General features: G+C 40.3%; 1 protein-coding gene across 11 annotated transcripts in view; it reads left to right on the top strand.

The window, feature by feature from the left end:
- Window positions 1–19,891, top strand: part of SMAD1 (SMAD family member 1) — a 77,276-nt gene extending 57,385 nt beyond the window's left edge. For 9 of the 11 annotated variants that reach the window (XM_004263606.2, XM_049709533.1, XM_049709534.1 and 6 more), the window contains exons 3-7: window positions 1,505–1,762; window positions 4,630–4,746; window positions 7,869–8,090; window positions 14,334–14,590; window positions 18,526–19,891. In XM_004263606.2, the coding sequence (XP_004263654.1) occupies window positions 1,505–1,762; window positions 4,630–4,746; window positions 7,869–8,090; window positions 14,334–14,590; window positions 18,526–18,669 (998 nt within the window). In that variant the 3' untranslated portion in view covers window positions 18,670–19,891. The remainder of the gene's footprint in view (window positions 1–1,504; window positions 1,763–4,629; window positions 4,747–7,868; window positions 8,091–14,333; window positions 14,591–18,525) is intronic. The other 2 variants (XM_033402721.2, XM_033402724.2) reach the window with 2 other exon arrangements.
- Window positions 19,892–20,864: the final 973 nt, after the last annotated feature.

The raw sequence follows: 20,864 nt of genomic DNA on the forward strand, positions 1-20,864 counted from the left end.
CTATAGGTAGGAATCATGCTTTTGATGACTTGATTTGGACAGATTCCATCACTGTGTGAAAAAGGAAATACATTTATTCTACTAAAAAGATTTGTTTCTAAGGGATCAAATAGTAGGGGAATCAGCAAATCTTATTGCTACAGGATTATGGAGAAATCTACGATACAGCACATGAGAACTTTTAATACCTTCAAAAACTTTTTTTTTTTCTTAAACAAGTTTCAGCTCATAAATTAGTGATAATCCAAGCATTAAGAGTACTTTTTCCTGTAGAAATGGTATCAGTCATGGATAGATTCCCTGGAAAGCCCTCAAAAATCTACTTAATTCCTAATGCCACTAAATATGGTTTCTTTGGGAAAATGTATTCTGAGGCCTAACTCCCAACAACAATAACAGATTTTAAATCTCCTCTTCCCTCCCATGTAGTTTACCAGATGGGTTGTTTTTCTCCTTCCAGCCAAGGCCACAAGAGCAGTAGGGATTCCAAGGACCTTGATTATGGGGAGGAGCCATCTGGTGACCCTGGCAAGAAGCTGCTAACCCCAGTTAGGGCTCTGGAAGCCAGCCTGCCCTTCCCTTTATCATTGCCTTTGTAGTGGCTTTGCCCCTGGAGGTTTCTGGAGGTTGAGGACCATGCTAATCATTAACTCCTTAGGTTCCTAACATACGGAGCTTTTAGGAACGGCTTAAGTTGTTTTATTTCCTTCTCTCCTGGTGTGTATGTTTTTTGGCCTTTGTACCTTGAGTATTCATTCAGTTAGCAAAATGTGGATTGTATGACCTGTTTCTTCCTTTGCCTATCAGGTAGTGATAAGGATTACTGAGAAGTGGGTAAATACATTAAGATCCTTAGAGGAAAAATGTTCATAAAGTATGACTGCTAGGACACAACATAAAGTCTGTCCCACAGAAAATCACATTTTATCTAATTAACTATTTTCATTGGCATTTGGATTTTATACAGCTCATTGTATTTACCCTCTCAACTTTATTTACTACATTTCCTTTGGTTTAAAGTGAGTTAATGTGTCCATTTAAAGCATTTGTGGTGAATAACTCATAGCATTCAATAAATATTATTAACTCTTAAATGTGAAATCTTATCAGCCAGAGATGTAAACTGGAATTGTCAATGGCGATATATGTTCCTACTTGTGCTTTGGTTTTTAGTGAATGAAAAAATTAAGAATAAGGGAACCTTAACATTTTTAACCTAAAAGAATGTATTTTGCAGACTTTCCTTGGGTAGTTTGTCGATGCTGCAGGTCCAGGCATAGGCCATCAGTGATTCTAAGACCGTAGAGTTTACTGCATTTATTCCTGAGTGAAAAATGTCTTTTCATTTGAATGGTGCCTTTCAGTTGGCAGCATGACAGTGTTCGAATAATTTGTTGTTACTTACAGATTAGGTTTCAACTTTATTGTGTTTTATTGTGGCGTTATTAACGATTTTCATCATTCTCATTTTTGTCCCTCTTTTCTTTTCTTTCCCTTTTTCCAGTTCTTCCTCCAGTACTGGTTCCAAGACACAGTGAATATAATCCTCAGCACAGCCTCTTAGCTCAGTTCCGGAACTTAGGACAAAATGAGCCTCACATGCCACTCAACGCCACTTTCCCGGATTCTTTCCAGCAACCCAGCAGCCATCCGTTTCCTCATTCTCCCAATAGCAGTTACCCAAACTCTCCTGGGAGCAGCAGTAGCACCTACCCTCACTCTCCGACCAGCTCAGACCCAGGAAGCCCCTTTCAGATGCCAGGTAGGTTGCAGTGTTCAGTGATGTTCTGTGGTCAGATCAGATTTGACCACAGAACAGTGATGTTCTGTGGTCAAATTGTCATCACAGTGTTAAGGCGAAGCTGGGTTCCCTGGAATGGAGAAAGTTTCCAGCCCTGGTACGTGGCACTGCGCCTCTAGAACTCAGGATGCAACTTTGAATGAAAGGGGACTTCTAGCCAAGTAAACCAGTGTTTTATTTGTCTGGCACAGATGCTTGAATACATTTTTGATTTTTGAAAGGTTTTAAAACAGCTGCATCCTTCTGGGAGTGGCATAGTTGTTCTAGCCTTTGCGCTTGATAAAAGAACGAGGAAAAAAATAGCATGCTGCACACATTTGCTGTTCCCATGCAAGGAAAAATCCCTGTCGTAAGTGCAGCCTCAGAAAAGATATTTCCTGGGGGATCACACCCCACCACACAACTTAATTAGATTCGTTTAAGTGGTGATGTAATCCCAAGAAACATATACTTTAACAACAAAAGACTTGCATCAGGAGTACTGGAAACCATCTGCTTGTTTAACTTTAACAAAGACAAAAAAACCATTATCCTTCATTTTTAGACTTCTCTGGTGGTGTAATGTTTGTCAAATTAAATGAGTAATTAGGACATTATATTTTTCGAGTTACAGGTTCATAAGCGAGCACCTCAAAAAATGATTAGTGCCCAATTTCTCGCCAGCAGACCTCACAAAGGATACGCCAAGCAAAGATACACTTGACATCTATTAACGTTGCAGGAAGGGAAAATGAGTGGGCGAGCATGTTTAATGTATCACTTGAAATGTTTTTGGGCAGATTTGAATCCGACAGCAGAGCTGGTGTGTCCTCAAAAATTGAAAAGTGGTCCACACTTGATATTCCTATCTTTTATTTATATATTAATTGCTTTTTTACATTTTTAGCCTATTATCTTGCACTTTTTTTTTTTTTTTTTGCGGTACGCGGGCCTCTCACTGTTGTGGCCTCTCCCGTTGCAGAGCACAGGCTCTGGACGCGCAGGCTCAGCGGCCATGGCTCACGGGCCCAGCCGCTCCGCGGCATGTGGGATCTTCCCGGACTGGGGCACGAACCGGTGTCCCCTGCATCGGCAGGCGGACTCTCAACCACTGCGCCACCAGGGAAGCCCCTGCACTGTTTGTTTTTCAGTCGAAAATAGTTTAAGATGAGGGTGAGGGATAGACTTGTTTCAAAATCAAACTACTATCATCTGGTAATCTGCTATCCACCACACTCCCTCCTGGACCCGCTGGGTTTGAGGAACAGGTTAGTGGTAAGGAGATTGTTTTGGAAGGCTGTGGAGCAGTGGCAGACCCAGGGTGGGCCCAAGAGTGACAAAACTGAAGATTATTGCTTGAATTTACACCTTGTCCCCAGCTGTCAGGGATTAAGGCACAGGCCAAGTAGAGGAAATATGGAGCAGAGAAAGCTGAAGGGGTGGGAGGAGGACCTTGTGGGGAGAGCAGAGCATCACCCAGAGTATCTGGTGCCTCCCAGGGACGCTGATGCCTTAAGTCGTTGATGAAGTTTTCACCAGCTTGTTTGCAGAAATGGTATTGGATTTGGTCTCAGAGGAGGCTCTTTGTCTTCATTCCTGGCTGGAAGTAAAGCAGAGGCAGTGTTACAGCTGCAGGGAAGAAGCTGAATTTTAAAAAGCTGGAGAAAGGGTGGAAAATACATCCAGATCAGGTCCCCATAGTCCTGTCTTTGTGCTCTGAGGCCTGGCTTGTTAGCACCTGGACGGTAGAAGTGGCCAGGTTGTGATTCAGCTGGAAAGTCAGTCTGGGAAATCTCTTGAGAAACTCTGAAAGAGTAGTGTTCGCTTTTTCTATTTGATGGTTGCCCTGAGTGGTCTAGAGTACCTGTCCAAGCTATTGGTGGTTCTTTGAGGTGAAGCTTTGTTCCCTGCTCTGTTGTATGTGCTAAGTGGTATGAGGTGAGCTCACCATAGCCCATGAGGAACTTGTTTTTCCATCACAAAGGATTGTTTGTGGGAAATCCTTATTTAAGAAAGCACAAGACTTGTGTTAGTGTTCTTTGTTTCAAAAATCACACTCTTTGCCTCTTATTTGCCAGTTAGCTGTGAGCTTTCCAGGAGAAACATGTATGCAAATTCTGAAATAGAAGATAGTTGCAACAAACTGATTTCTTTCCTATTATTCTGCTACTAGGGATTTTGAAACTTGTGATTATTATTTTTTTAATATGGGTACAGAAGATTTTTAAAAAATTTTTATTGGGGTATAGTTTATTTACAACATTGTGTTAGTTTCAGGTGTACAGCAAAGTGAATCTGTTATATATATTTAAGTGGGTAGGGAGAAGGTAGTCCCAGCAGATTTCTTGAAGTCATGGGAAATTCACAGTTGGAGTCAGTAAGTTGGCTGTAATGAAACTCAATTGATAAATCCCTAAGAGCCCATAGATTTAATGCAAGAGACCCTGAAGCTCCTTTTCTTAAGAAGTCCTGCGTAGCTTTCGAAGGTATTCCGTCCACCAGGGAAATGATGAAATGCAGAGGCCCTTTTAAAGTGGGTTGGGTGAAAGCATGTTTAAATGCCCTTCTGATTGTTTTAAAATGGCATGATCCTCGGTAGGCAGACAACTTCTAGAACTGGCATATGGCGCTTTCGTCCCACTGAATCTTCACTACAATTGTATAAGATTATTTATTGCATAAGATGGTAGTAATTTTCAAAAAGTGTACACCCAGTCCAGCGCCTGTAGCCTCTAATCTTCCGATGGGGAGGTTGAAATGGCAACTTAATCTCTTAAGAATTTCGGCACCGAAGAGAATATATGTTTTAAGCACGTGTGTTTACCAGAGCTTTTTTCCAAATTTTGTAGCCGATACACCTCCACCCGCTTATCTGCCTCCTGAAGATCCCATAACCCAGGATGGCTCTCAGCCCATGGACACAAATATAATGGCGCCTTCACTGCCCTCAGAAGTCAACAGAGGAGGTAAAATGAATTGCTGCTTATTCCCTTTCAGAGTCTGAAGTTTATCTGTCCAAGTGTTGCTTTCTCTCACAGATTTTTATTAGTCTTTAAAAAGATAGCTATTTGAAAAAGATAAGCACTTATAGTAAGAGAAGCTCAATGGAAAGACTTCTTTGGATTACAGATAAGCCTTTTATATGAAGAACAGGCGCACTGATTTAACTAATGAAGGCCTAAATACAATTGTGCAGTCATCTGTTTATAACTTCAATACTCAATACTTTTGAATTGGTGATAAAAGAGTATTTTTATGTGAAAGACAAAGGATGTTGAGGGAGAAAAAAGAACGTAAAACTAGAGTTTTCACTGGTGATTTCCAAAATTTAAAGTTCGTATAACAAGGCTTTCCAAAAGGTTCTTTGGTCGTTGGAATAGATATTCATAAGCCCCATCTATTTTCTAGGCCTCATCTATGTATAGCTGCAGCTGAAACAAACTAATAGCTTTTGTTCCCTTCTTGCTCTATTTGTTTGTTTCTTACCTTGTTACAAGAAGGGGTGGGAGGCGCATGTTTTTCCTTTTCTTACCCTGAGGAGCTGACTTCTTTTCCTCTCTAGTAGAGGGTGGGTCTTTGTGATCCCTGGCAGTGTCTGAGAGGAGGATGCCATCATTCTGCCAGGTCTGCAGAGGCTTAAGCGAGCAGGGAACTCGGGTAAATAAGCGTTGGGAGAATCCCTGAGCATCTGTAAGAAGTCATGACCACACATTGAGTGAAACTGTCCCCAGGTAACCTCCCCTGGAGGAAAGTGCTTCGCTGGCCCGCTCAGCAGCGGCAGAGATGGCTCGTTCAATTTGTATTCATTTAATGCACATTGAAGTTAAAAAGCCATTTCGTTACTAGGTATGTCTTATCTCATTCCTATCACTTTTTCAGTAAAGGTCTGCAGATACCTCAGACCTTGTCAGAGTTGCTGATATCTTTTAACTTCTTAAAAGTTGTGGATGAACTCAAAGAACCTTCCTTCAGTGTGCAGTGTAATAAATTGGAATTTACACCTTTTTAATCTGTAAACATTTCTTATATCTTTTTTATTGGCTGTCTGTCATCTTTTTTATTAGCTCTGTATTTTGATAATCTCTAGAATATACTCTCAAACATAAAATTATGAGTTGACAAAGATTTTGGTTGGGGAAAATAACTCCCGTCTCACACATCCTTGGAATGTGTATTTGGGGAACAGAATAGCAGGAGAGAATGGGCACAGCACTGTGAAACAGTTATAAGCCTGTGGACCTGCAGCCATGGTGGCTAAGCCCAAAATGTCTGATTTCAAGAAACAGACCTTCAATTTGCTTTAAAATTTTTCCTTTAAATGGCTTAAAATTCTTTCCCCATTAGAATAAGTTTACACTTAATATTTTCATGAGGACCCGCTATTGGCCTTGTGGTTGTTATACTTTGGTGGTTTTCCTGGAGCAGGGGTCAGCAGACTGCAGCCCACGGGCCACTTCAGCCTGCTCCCTGTTTTTGTAAATAAAGCTTTATTGGGACACAGCTGTGTTCATTTATTACATATTATCTGTGGCTGCTTCTGCACAGCTAGGGCACAGTTGAATAGGGGCCATAGAGACCACGTGGCCCCCAAGACCTTTCTGGCCTTTTACAGAAAAAACAATTGTCAGCCTCCAACCTGGATGAATAGTCCTGTGAGCAATCCTGATAGCTGATTCAAGCCCTCTCTTAGACTTCCCTGATGGTCCAGTGGTTAAGACTCCGAGCTTCCAGTGCAGGGGGTGCGCGTTTGATCCGTGGTCGGGGAAGTTCCGCCTGCCGTGCGGCACAGCCGGAAAAAAAAAAAAAGCCTTCTCTTTATGATGTTGCAGTCTTCTTTAAGATTTGGCACCTGTAAATCCCTAAAACTTTGCTCTTTGAAATACAGCTTATTGACATGGGATAACACTTAGCAAACAGGGAAGATGGTGTGTGTTTGTGTTCAGCTTACCTGCTTAAGTGTATAAAGCAGTTACTGTATGTGTGGATTTTCTTAATGATCATTTTCCTTATTTTCTTTACCGAATTCTACAGTAAAGCTCATTTTAATATACGTGGAGGTTGAAGTGAAGAACGCAGAGGTCGTTCTCCCTTAACAGTTAGAGTTCGTGCTTCCAATGTGGATTTTCTCTCTTTTTTTTTTTTTAAGATTGTACACTCAAGTCTTCATAAACCTCAGATCATTACATATTGGCATACTAGATACATATGGTTTGTATTCCTGGAATTGCTAAAGCACTGGTATAAGAGGTTTTACTACAGAAGGAACTTATCTTTAGAACTTTTTAGTTGCAAATGTTTAGAAGCATGTTCTGTTTGGAGATTTGTTAGTCTTAAGAGATTTGACTTAACAAGCTGCATCCTGTCAGTAAAGCTGGGTAATTTCCATTGTTGGCCCATTCTGGGAATGGAGAGACAAAACACACCTGCTCTGCATGACTTAAAGCAAATATAAGGAAGTTAGCATGAAATCTGGATGAGAGAGATATGATTCATCCTGTAAGAATGGCCAGCTGGCAGGATTTCTTCCTGAGCTTGAGGACTGGAGCAAAGCTGTAGCTGTGAGAGTTATTGGCAACCGAATGTGAAGTAAGGTAACTTCTTATCAATAATTAGAAACTGATTTTCATTGCTTTGAAAAAGCGTCGGCATACTGAGGCGTTGTCCAAAGTAATTCCTCTTTGTGCCAGCACCTTTGGCACATTTCCTGTCCTCTATTGTTCTCTCCGCACTTGTTTTTTCACTTGCCACTTGTTGCGTCTCTTTAGATGGTGAGCCAGGGTCAGTGGTGGGGTCATTTCCATTTTGGTGAATTACAGAGCGTTCAGCACATGCTGCTCGTGTGCTTGCTCAGCCAGTGTCTTGGTTATCTGATGGCCACTGGAGAAAATATCTTCCAGTGAAAGGTGAATGTCGCACTTAGCAAGGAGTACCTGCTTCTGAGATCAGAGATGAACTCTGTACATCATCATAGCAGTGGCTTCTTCACATCTTCATTCCACGACCCTGAGCCAACTTCACCACACAAGTTTCAGTTTTTGAGAGCCCAGGGCACTCACCGTGGTTGACTCTCAGCTTTTCTTTCTTAAAGATGTTCAAGCAGTTGCTTACGAGGAACCAAAACACTGGTGCTCTATTGTCTACTACGAGCTCAATAATCGTGTGGGCGAAGCTTTCCATGCCTCCTCCACGAGCGTGCTGGTGGATGGCTTCACCGATCCTTCCAACAACAAGAACCGTTTCTGCCTTGGGCTGCTCTCCAACGTCAACCGGAATTCCACTATCGAAAACACTAGGCGACACATCGGGAAAGGTGAGCTTTCACTGGAACCTCTCTCAAATGTTTGTCTGTCATGTCCCTCTTACCCCAGAACTCACCAGTCGTTCCTGGAGTCAATACCAGATGATATACACTTGCCGGTACGGTTTATAAATATTTTTTCAATTTGTATTATCAGGAAGTTCTTCATTTTCCAATCAGCGATTTTTGCGGTCTCCTGACTCATAATAATTATAGCTGGAATAGTGATTTGCTATCTGGGGACACCATTCTATCACGTGTTTTGCCAAAGAATGAAATAGCTGTTAAAAAATTCTTTACAACCTAAAACTAAAAGCAAAAAGCAAATGAAAACAAGTAAACCGAATGTATTTCAAATGAATACCATGACCCACTGGGGAAAAAAAAAAAGAATTAATTCAAAATAACTTATGAATATATAGTATTTGGCTATAGAACCTCAGCCTGAGCCAGGTAAGGTAGAGCGACTGCAAACAAATCCTGAACTCTTTTTAATAGACTTGATTATTTAGTGGCAGTGTGAAGGAGACAGTTATGAAATTTTAAGATGTATTATAATATTAAGCAAATGACTAAATGTGTGGTTGTTGGAGTAAACCTGGGTTTTCACTGTGGAATAGGAAGAGACATACAGGGCTTCCCTGGTGGCGCAGTGTTTGATGCCTGCCGATGCAGGGGACACGGGTTCGTGCGCCGGTCCGGGAAGATCCCACGTGCCGTGGAGCGGCTGGGCCCGTGAGCCACGGCCGCTGAGCCTGCGTGTCCGGAGCCTGTGTTCCGCAACGGGAGAGGCCACAACAGTGAGAGGCCCACGTACCACAAAAAAAAAAAAAAAAAAAAAAGAAGAGACATACAGTGGAGAAGGGTAAAAAATAAACCCTGTGGAGGTATCAGTGTGAGATCATGATTTTAATAATGTGTACATGCATGTTCATGTACTCCTGTACACGTGTATGTATGCACGTGTATGAAGGCATATGTGGATGTGTCTCTGCATGCATATAGTTTCTGATCTGTCTGCTGAGAGGGCCAAGAGGCAAAGATACCCAGTAGTAATAAGCACATACAGTGCTCAGACCATCATCTCTTAACTCCATGGCTGCTAAGAGGAACCAGGGCTTTTGGAGAAAGGGCTGACTCCAAGGCTGAGACAGGTAGATGCAAGATGAGCCGCAACGTTCTGTTATGTCCGAAAGTAAACAAATACTTATGCACGTGATGGAGGCATTTCCCAGGAGCCAACTTGGAGGGGCTCCCACTGGCCAACTCTGGGTAGTTCGAGCACCAAAATAATTAAATACAGTAGTGAGTTTTAAACCACTGGAAAACCATAGTAATTCATAAGTCCATGCCAGTAACAGATAAATAAATGAATGGGGAAGGCTGACTGGTAAATGCAGAGTGAGTTGGTGGAGTTAGAAAGTCCCCATTTTGCAACCATCAGGCAAGAATAGTCAGTGATGCTAAATATAGAGAGAACTTTTTATGAGAATCAGGATATTTTCATGGTCTTTAAGTATCTCCTCCCAGGCTGCCTGTTACTGACATGGGAGAATAAAAATCAGTAACTATTTAGTGGAGAAATTGGACAACATCTTGACTAGGCGATGAGAATTATCATCGCCAGTGAGAGGCAGATGGAGGTCGTGAACCTCCAGCTGTGGTGCTCTGAGGAGGGAGTAACGTCACCTACACAGAAATCCAACTGAGCATGCAGATCTGAATCGAATCTCAGGGTGCCTTCAGACAGACCCCAGACACAAAGGGTGAGAAGGGACTGTATTCTTCCAAAATACTGATGTTGAAAGACAAAGGTGTGAGAATGTTCCACATTAAAACGGCTAAAGAAACATGACAGCTCTATGTAATAATCTGCCCCTGGACATGATCCTGCAGCAGACAGGGGAAAAGTACTACAAAGAGCATTATTGGGGTCAGCAGACAGAATTAGAATATGAGTGGTAGATAAGATAGAAGTATTACATCAGTGTTAAATGCAGTGGCATTGCTGATTATGCTGTGGCTTGTAAGAGAAGACCCCTGTTCTTAGGAAATACACACTTAAGTATGTAGGGGTAAAGGACCATGATGAAATGGTTCAGGAGGAAATTATATATGTATCTTATGTTTATAGATAGAGATATCTATCCACCTAAAACAATCCTGTGTCTGAATGTATACATGTATGTACCTATGTGTGTGTATATGAGGGTGTGTGTGGAAGAATAGAGAGGACAGAGGTACCCATGATGAAGCATATGGAGTGAACTGTCCCAACAGGTGAATCTGGAGAATGGTTGTGTGGGTGTTCTTTGTTCTGTTTTTCTTTGTTGTTTGTTCTATTTCTGTAAGTTTTCAAATTATTTCCAGAGTAAAAGTTTTTTTAAATGACCTACTATGAAATTTAGAACAAATTAAAAGGTTATTCAATAGGTGCTTAAAAGACATTTGAGATGAAGTTTAACATTGAATCCTGGAAACAAAAACAACAACTCTTAAAACAGGAACTGATAGATAATTCTGTAGTATGCTTAAGGAAAAAATATAAGCCTAAACTACACATCTAATGATGAAATGTCAGAACTCAGGTTCATATCGTATGGGTATCTTTCTGTGGTCTGTAAACCCCTGAAATTGTATATAAACACAATTTTGCATACATTTGGAACAGAGGGACATAGTTTTCATTATATTCTAAAGTTGACCATTACTCCAATGTAGTAAAAAGCCATTGTACTCTGGAACATTCCTATTAACAATTAGGAAGAAAATAAGGATTCTGGGAATGCTGTTATTTCAAATTGTTCCAGATGCCTCGACTCTATTTTTAGAAATTATATATCAGTTTTCTTTAATCTGGCAATAGCCAGTTAGAAAATATAATGGAGAGGAAAATTACATTCTCAGTAGCAGCAGAATGTGTAAATAATCTGAACCAGCAACATATGAGAATTATGTAAAGAAAACCAAATTTCACTGAGAGCGAAAGAAAATTTGAATAATAAATAGGTAGTCTGTGTTCCTTAAAGAAAAGGCTTAATATTGTGAGAACAGTTTAAGGATATTCATTCTTCCTAATTTAGTTCATAGTTTAAACAATCCATGTCAGAATCACAATGTTTTGTTTTTGAAAGTTGGAAGATGTATTCTGCATATTGCCCAGAAGGATAAATAAGTGAAAATAGCTAAAATTTTTTAATGGAAGAGTAAAGAAAAAATTCTCAAGGTGACGATTAATGAAAGATTATGAAACTACAATTAAATCGGTGTGTAGAGAGAACAATAGAATAAAGTAAACTCAGACTATACTGTATTTAAAAATTTAATGTATGATAAGTGAAGCATAACAAATTAGTAGAGTCTTCCAGTGGTCCTGCAATAACGAAGTTAGCTTTGGGGGGAGGCTGGGGGTAGAAACCCTGCCCCATTCCACATATGCAAATGGATTAGTGAGTTGAATTATTTTTTAAGGCAAGCTATTGAAAAGCTAGAAGAACATATATTGATCAAGAGTGGCAGAGAGGACTTCCCTGGTGGCGCAGTGGTTGAGAGTCCGCCTGCCGATGCAGGGGACGTGGGTTCGTGCCCCGGTCCGGGAGGATCTCACGTGCTGCGGAGCGGCTGAGTCTGCGTGCCATAACTACTCCGCAGTAATCCCATGCACCGCAATGAAGAGTGGCCCCCGCTCTCTGCAACTGGAGAAAAAGCCCGTGCACCGCAGGGAAGACCCAACACAGACAAAAATTAAATAAATTTTAAAAAAAAAAAGGATGAGATAGACTGGAAAATGCTTTAAAAAAAAAAAAAAGAGTGGCAGAGATTTTCTAAGCATAAAAAGCAACAGAAAGATTGCAAGAGATTTGTCTACTTAAAGATTTCAAACTTCTGTAGGTTAAAGAAAAACGGTACCGTGAACAAAATTAAAAGACAAAGGACTAACGGGGAAACAAATAAGAAATAAATTATTTATATCTTTCCTATATGCGCAGCTCATTAAAAAAATAATGAAAATACTAGAACCCCAGAGGAATAAATAAGTAAGAAATATGAACAGTAAATCCATAAGAGAAACACAGATGGCTAGTAAACAGAGGAGAGCGTATCAAGGCTCACGTGCAAATTAAAACAATATTGTTTTCCAGCTATAAATTAGGGGAATTTTGTTGTTGTTTTAAACTCAGACTCAGTACTGGCACGGGTGAAGTGAGAAAGGCACTCATCTGCTGCTGGAGAGAGTGTATATTGATACAAGCGCTCCGGCAAAGTGAATCAAGAGCCTTCGATCCAATGACATAACTTCCAGGAATTGCTCCTAATTATATTATCAAAAATTATGCTGAGACATTCATCATGGCATTGTTATCATAGCAGAAAATTAGTATCAACAGAATGGTCCAATGATGGGAGAATCCTTTAAATAAATTGTTGTAGTCATTCAATGGTGGAGATATGTTAAATGTTTGCAAAGAAAGTTTAATGATACTCAAGACCGAATACGATGTGTATTCACAGTTACTGCCTCTGGGCCTCTAAAGGAGTGATAATGTTTTCTGCTTCTTTATATTTTGCTTTACTTTCTAAATTTTCTAAAATGAAAATTCCTCATTTTTATAATCAGGAAAAAAGTAGCAAACACACACACACCCTTAAATTGTTTTCTCTACATCAGACAGAAAAATGGGCTTCTGCTCCAGCGGCTATTTAATTGTTACAGCAGTCTTAGCCATTGTGTATACATATCAACACAGCACATAGTATTTTTTTTCATTTTTCTAAAATACTTTAGTTCACTCAAATCATGACAGCCCTGTAGACACAGCCATCAGCTCGACTTGCATTTTTCTCCTTCTTTCTTTCTTTAATATCTTTATGGGAGTATAATTGCTTTCCACTGTTGTATTAGTTTCTGCTGTACAACAAAGTGAATCAGCTATACGTATACATATATCCCCATATCCCCTCTCTCGAGTCTCCCTCCCACCCTCCCTATCCCACCCCTCTAGGTGGTCACAAAGCACTGAGCTGATCTCCCTGTGCCATGCAGCAGCTTCCCACTAGCCATCCATTTTACATTTGGTAGTGTATATATGTCCATGCCACTCTCTCACTTTGTCCCAGCTTCCCTTTCCCCCCACTGTGTCCTCAAGTCCGTTCTCTATGTCTGCGTCTTTTATTCCTGCCCTGCCGCTAGGTTCATCAGTACTACTGTTTTTTTTGGATTCCACATATGAGCACATAATATTTTGGATGAGACAGTAGGTTCTTGCATTGACTAAGCTTTGCCAGAGTTACCTGCAAGGTCCATCACTGAAAGCCACATGGGATGTGACTGTTTGCTGGGTGGCCTATAATGGTGTGGGGTTTTGTCAGAGTGGTTTTTTCCCCTTTCATTTTTTTAAAGGCTGGGTAAGATCAATTTCCTACACTCCTGGCACTCTAGGTCTCACAGGAAGAATTTTGGAGCAGATAATAGTTGAGTGAGATCAGATTCCACACAGTATGAATTACTTTTTCTAGGTTTTCTTCCCCCGGGCCTTACATCTATTTTTTTTTTTTTTTTGGCGATACGTGGGCCTCTCACTGCTGTGGCCTCTCCCGTTGCACAGGCTCCGGACACGCAGGCTCAGCGGCCATGGCTCGCGGGCCCAGCCGCTCCGCGGCATGTGGGATCCTCCCGGACCGGGGCACGAACCCGCGTCCTCTGCATCGGCAGGCGGACTGTCAACCACTGCGCCACCAGGGAAGCCCTGGACCTTACATCTTACACTTCTCAGCAGTACTTCCTCCACCTGTGGTTTTCTAGTTCTCTTACTCCTCTCGATCCTCCCTTCCCCTACCCTAAAATTTTTTGAAAAGCTTAGCTGCAAAATAAATACAAGAGAGCTTATGTAACGAATATGCGTAGGATCCCATGATCAAGTTCAGCTTTATTGTGCTATGTTTTTAAAGTGAGAATTTGCTCCCAATTCATGGCCAAATAGGCATTAAGTGCTTTTCAAAATGAAATTGCTGCACTCTGTTACTTATTTTTAAGAGACTTTGTTGTGTTATTTCCTACAACCTTCTAGACATGCATGTTGACATATGGACATTGTATTAACTAATACAGTTAACTAAGATTTTATCAATTGTGCAAGACTTGGAGAATGTCTGTTTATCGAATCAACCATGTAAATTTACATTCTGAAGCTACACAGACGCTTTTCAGCTGTGAAAAGCGATAATGACCACACTCTGTGCTTTGTCTCCCTGCAGGAGTTCATCTTTATTATGTCGGAGGCGAGGTATATGCTGAATGCCTCAGTGACAGTAGTATCTTTGTGCAGAGTCGGAACTGCAACTACCATCATGGATTTCATCCCACTACTGTTTGCAAGATCCCTAGTGGGTGTAGTTTGAAAATTTTTAACAACCAAGAATTTGCTCAGTTACTGGCACAGTCTGTGAACCATGGCTTCGAGACAGTCTATGAGCTCACAAAAATGTGTACTATTCGCATGAGCTTTGTGAAGGTAAGTGAGCTCTGATTCCTCTAGTCAGGGTTTAATGCACTTCCATGTTATATGTAAATCTATATCCTCTTGATATGTGTCCATAGACACCAACTTATTATCTAGACATTTTTAACCTTTAACAAGGATGTCAACTATGAGGAAAGTATCATTGGAATATAGGAGTGTTTGTGTTAAATGTTAGTAGTAGCAGGCTTTAATAACTTTTCCTTATTCAAGTAGCACTATTTTAGCTATTGTAATACTATTAGAATATGTTATTATGTATATATATATAAAGTATATGCTTTAAATGCATGGTTGTCTTATGAGATCAGTTCTTTTTATTTTTATTTTTTTGTTTATTTATTTTTTGGCTGTGCCACGTGGCTTCAGGGATCTTAGTTCCCCGACTAGGGGTTGAACCTTCACCCTTGGCGGTGAAAGCGCAGAGTCCTAACGCCTGGGCCGCCAGGGAATTCCCAGAGATCAGTTCTATAAATGCACCCCTCTTTTTTTTTAATGCTATGCTTGTTAGTACTTCTAGGACGGAGACACTTGTTACTTTTGTTTCAACAATAAGCAAGTGGTCTTTTTTGTGTGTGAGAGTAAAAGTTCATCACACTGAGATTTATTTTTGATTGGTCAGTTTTTTAGTGGTTCCAGTAAAGCTTGTGATTTTCTGGTTTTTTTTTTTTCCAAAAAACAATAATTTATTCTCAGGTACATATGGGTGGGCAAGGGATGCACTGATCTAGTATGAGTGCCACTGGGGGTGGCTCTGTCCCATATGACACTCATCCTTTTTTTTTTTTAATATATCTTTATTAGAGTATAACTGCTTTACAATGTTGTGTTAGTTTCTGCTATACAGCACAGTGAATCAGCTGTACGTATACATATAGCCCCACATCCCCTCCCTCTTGCGTCTCCCTCCCACCCTCCTTATCCCGCCCCTCTAGGTGGTCAGAGCACCGAGCTGATCTCCCTGTGCTATGCAGCTGTTTCCCACTAGCTATCCATTTATGTTTGGTAGTGTGTGTATGGCAAAGCTACTCTCTCACTACATCCCAGCCCCCCCTTCCCCCGATTTTCTTATATTCAAGAGTTAATAAGGCCCTTGCCTCAGCGCTAGGATTGTGCTGTGAGGTTCGAGGAGGGTGAAGGTTACAGACATCGCTCACAAGAATTGATCTCTTTTTTGCCTCCTCTTCTGCCTGCCTCTGAGAAATAAAAAGTTTTAAGATGCCATCGAAATGGAAAAAAGAAACTCATATGTCTGATTAAATTTATGAGTCAGAAACTTATTCTAGTGGCTGACTGACTTGGCTCTGAATCCTCAAGACAGATTTTCCTCCTCTGTTACGCTGAGAAACAAAACTAATTATATATTTGGGCGAGGCAATCACCTTTCATATCCTCTCTTCAGAAGCTCACAGAACTTGTTGTTAAACCTGTTCTGTGCTGTATTTATTACAGAGGGTAACTTTGGAACCTTACTTGGTTAATCATCCTTTACGTCAAAGGTATCTTTCCCTGAATATCATTTTTTCCCTACTTCTTTGAGTCACATTAGCAGGTTTTCAGTGTGTTTTCTTGAAACACAATTCAACAGTTTCTTATAGCTGAGTCCAGAACTTTTTAGTATTGAAGGAGGTTTTTTTTTACCTTTTCAAGAGGTTTACGTATATGCTATGTACCTATGAGACTACAAAGAGCTTTCTCATCCATTAGTAATGTGCACTGTTTAATTTTTGACTTAGCATTTTGACTGAAATGAATTTTAAAATGAGGACAGTGAGTTGCCAGCATTGTTTGTGTTTGTTGTTTTTATTGATATGGAGGAAAGAAGACCTCTTGAGAGTCAGGAGATCCAGGTTCTAGTTCTGTGTGTGTGTGATTAAGGACCCGGGATTCCTTCCTGATCCCCACGTTCATTATTTTTAAAATGGGTGGCTGCGGGCTTCCCTGGTGGCGCAATGGTTGAGAGTCCGCCTGCCAATGCAGGGGACACGGGTTAGTGCCCCGGTCTGGGAAGATCCCACATGCTGCGGAGCAGCTGGGCCTGTGAGCCATGGCTGCTGGGCCTGCGCGTCCAGAGCCTGTGCTCCGCAACGGGAGAGGCCACAGCGGTGAGAGGCCCGCGTACCGCAAAAAAAAAAAAAATGGGTGGCTGCAGTTGGGGAACTGTGGTGATCATTACTGAGGTCCCTTGATAAGTTTATTGTTATTGAAGGACCACTCTAGGAGAATTTATGACTCCAATGCTCTAATTGGCTTTCTCCTCAAACTTATTTCTTATGGATTACCCAATCAATTTTAATGATTTTACTTTTACACATTTTTAAGTATTGACTTTTACACAAGTAAAAACCACCGTTATGCTGATAAAAAGTGTTTATAATGCAAAGATATGCATTAAAAATGTATTAGATTTCATTTATTCAGCAAACATTTTTAGCACCATTCCAGAGAATTAATAACAGATGAAAAAGCGCCTAAAGTGTCTAGCTTCAAGATGCTGATGGCCCAGTCTGTGTTTAATTATAATATAAAGTGGTAAGTATTGGAATGAAGCGTTATACAGGCTATAATGGACATAGCTAGGAAGCTGGATTTGGAGAGTTAAAGATAAACATCTTATTTTAAACCCCCTGCTGACATGACAAAGGGCAGCTACTTTATTATACATTAGCAAAAAAAATTTACACATGGTACAACATTGTTCTTTATTATCATAAGGACTGCATACTTTGCCCTCTCACACTTAGCATCCTAGAGAAAGGATATAGAACGTTTTACTAATATTAATAGCCAATTTTGTACTATTTTTTAAAGATGATCATTTTTGGACTTTAATATAAAACACATACTTTATAGATTAGTTGCATAGTAAACTCCGCATATCTGAAAACTCCAAGTCATTTCAGCTGAACAAGTGTTTCTGGAGCTTCTGCTTTGTGCCAGTCACTGTGCTAGATGTTTGAGATCAAAGATAAATAAGATCTGGTCTCTGCCTTCAAAGAACTTACTATCTAATGTAGGAAACATGCACATAAATCTTCTGATTAAACTTAGCAGTTTGTTGATATATGTACAAATGCATGGATGTTTATACATATGCAGTTCATGTATCACAACTTTCTCTTGAAAGTTCTGATATTCAGATACGTTTCTTGAAATTCCTGGGGTAGGTAGATAGCAGAGATAAATAGAACCTGGCCTTGTCTGACATCCCTCAGGAAACAAGGGTTTATCAGGCCCTTGTATGCCATCATCCACCATACCAGTGAGGTTTTGATCTTTGCAATGGCAAAACTATTTTTCTCTTTTGTACAGGGACTTGCTTCTGTCAGCTTTCATGTCTTAATTCAGTAATCCTGAAGCTGCCTGGCAAGCTACCCTCTCGTACAGATGATTCAGGGCAATGGCTAGGTGTTACTAATTGATTCAGGGCAATGGTTAGGTGTTACTAATAGATTTTTGGATACTTACATGCTCCTGCCAGTTTTGCTTGGAGATTGAAAGGTCAAGCTCTGTATTTATAGAGACTTCAGTGGCTAAATAGGAAGAAACAGAATGTCAGTTAGTCTTACATACCTTTTTCCTTATTTTCTTGATGATGAAATGAGAATTTAACAACATCTGTCACAATATTATCGGTGAGATAATGGGCAATAAAAGTGAAAGTTAGAAAGTATCTTTATTACAACAGCCTTATAATGTAGTTTGAAACTTTCATTCCCCAAGACCAGTACTTCTTAATCTGGAACCCATGGATGGCCTCTGGGGAGCTGTGAAATTGCCTGCCAAATCGTGTGTGCACATTTGTGCACGTTTGTCTTGTGGAGAGAACCGGATCTTTAATCGGAGTGTCTGATTATGTGAGCTCTTTTTACTTCATAAGTTTAACCACTGAGTCAAACAAGTTAAATGACCTCCCGTGTTGTTTCTAGGGTTGGGGAGCAGAATACCACCGCCAGGATGTTACTAGCACCCCCTGCTGGATTGAGATCCATCTGCATGGCCCCCTCCAGTGGCTGGATAAAGTTCTTACCCAGATGGGTTCACCTCATAATCCTATTTCATCTGTGTCTTAAAACGGCCTCGGGCTTCTGCCTCTTGAAAACTATTGAGCCTTGCATGTACTTGAAGGATGGATGAGTCAGACACCATCTGAACTGACAAAGGAGCCTTGATAATACTTGACCTCTGTGACCAACTGTTGGATTCAGAAATTTAAAAACCTGGGTAACATACTGTTGATATAAGAATCTGTTTAGTTTACATTGTAACATTCTATTGTAAAATCAACTAAAATGCATACTTTTAGCAGGACTTCGTGTATAGTTAAAGGAGAGATGGCCAAGCCAGGGACAAATCATCTATTGGAAAAACGGTCCTAAGAGATTCTGTTGTGTTTGGCACTTTAAGGTCATCGTTTGGCAGAAGCTGAGCATTAATAGTCTTTCTGACGTGTGTTTTTATCAGGTTTAGAGCCCATGTGGAGTCTTCTCACATGGGTTTTCATAATATTTTAAAACTATTTGTTTAGTAATGGTTTTTGTTTGTTCGTTTTTTTAAGTAAAGGTTAATCTTGGTGATATACATAGTAATCTTTCTAAAATTGTATGCTGACCATAATGCTGTCAGAATAATGTTAGGCATATGCTCTTTGCTAAATATATATGTACAGAATATTTGGAAGTTAAGAATTGATTAGACTAGTGGATTTAGGAGTATTGGAGGGGGCGGGGGGAGAGGGAAATGACAAATGTAGAATATACTGTAAAAATTCAGTTTGTTGCTTTAAAGAAACAAACTGATGTCTGAATTTTGCTGTGTTTCAATTTTTTAGAGATTTTATCCTACCTTTTTTTTTTTTCATCTTCTGTCCCATCCTCTCCAAAAAACAGTTATGCAGCTGGTTAATTCATATAACTGTGAGAGCAAATGAATAATTCCTACTATTCTGAAATTGACTGCCTGTATGTTTCAGTACCAATTGTATGGAGTGCTTGAATTTAATAAGGAGTTTTTATGGAGTTTACAATACAGAAATAGGCTTTAATTTTCAAGTGAATTGTTTGCCAAACCTAGTAACTCTGTTAAATATTTGGAGGATTTAAGGAACATCTCAGTTTAAATCCATTTCAAACTTTTTAAGTTTTTTTGTACTGTGTTTGGTTTTATTTTTCTTCTGCTAATCTTTTATATTCACTTACGCTCTCGTACACTGAGTACTTTTATTCCAAAACTAGTGGGTTTTCTCTACTGGAAATTTTAAATAAACCTGTCATTATTGCTTACTTTGATTAAAAATTTGTTGTTTCCTTTCTTCACACACAAGATTTTAAAATTAATAAAGTTCACCACTCTCTTGAGAGATTTTTCTCAAATATTCTTTGCCAAACATAACAAACTAGATGGCTGAAAACCTAAATTGCAGAGACAGGGAGACTGAATCATGAAAAGAGCAGAGTCACTTTAAATCAGAAAAGAAAAGACATATGGGACTTTAGAAATTAAGAAAAAGCTAACTTGCACAACCTGGAATTCCAGATCTAAACATGCCTTCTCGTGTGAGCAGTGTCTGTAGCGGCCGTTATTGGTGGATGCCTCTCAGTCCACCAAAAGTCCCAGTTTCTAAACTTCAGATGAGGATGCAAGGATGAATGTGAAAGGACGTAACATTGGGGGAAGAAGGAGAACTAAAACTGCAGCGAGACAGGATGATCGCTTCTGCCATCTACTTGTGACTGGGATGAGCCCATCCTCTCTCTCTCTCAGCCCCACCTCACCCCCAAAATGGAGTTTGCCCATGAAGGACACAGATTTGGGGAGACTCAGATTCTTCCCTGGCCAAATAGATGCCTCTGTTTCTCCCGTACGTTTTTGTACCTCTTTCCCAGAGGTATTTATCAGCCCCTTCTATTCCCCAAACTAGGACCAAGCAGAAATTTCTGCTGCATCTTGCTGTCTCCAAAGGCATCATGGTGTAAGTGTAGAAAGCCCTGAATGGAAGACCTCTGTTATAACACACATTCATGCTTTGCTAGGGCATTTCGCTTCTGTGAACCTCTGTGTCCTCATCTGTAAAATGGAGATAATGTCGTTGTGTCCTCATCACAGGTTGAGGGGAGGATCTATGGGAAGAAAAATGTGTTTGAATACACCTGGCAAACGTAACTGCCATGCAAGTATGGACTCACTCTTTTCTTTGAGCCCCCCGTACTCTGTTTTCTCACTTACCTGCTATCATTCCTGGCACAGGTGATCTGGATACACAGTGGTG

Source organism: Orcinus orca, chromosome 4 (assembly GCF_937001465.1).
Source record: "Orcinus orca chromosome 4, mOrcOrc1.1, whole genome shotgun sequence".
In the NCBI taxonomy this organism is placed as follows: Eukaryota; Metazoa; Chordata; class Mammalia; order Artiodactyla; family Delphinidae; genus Orcinus; species Orcinus orca.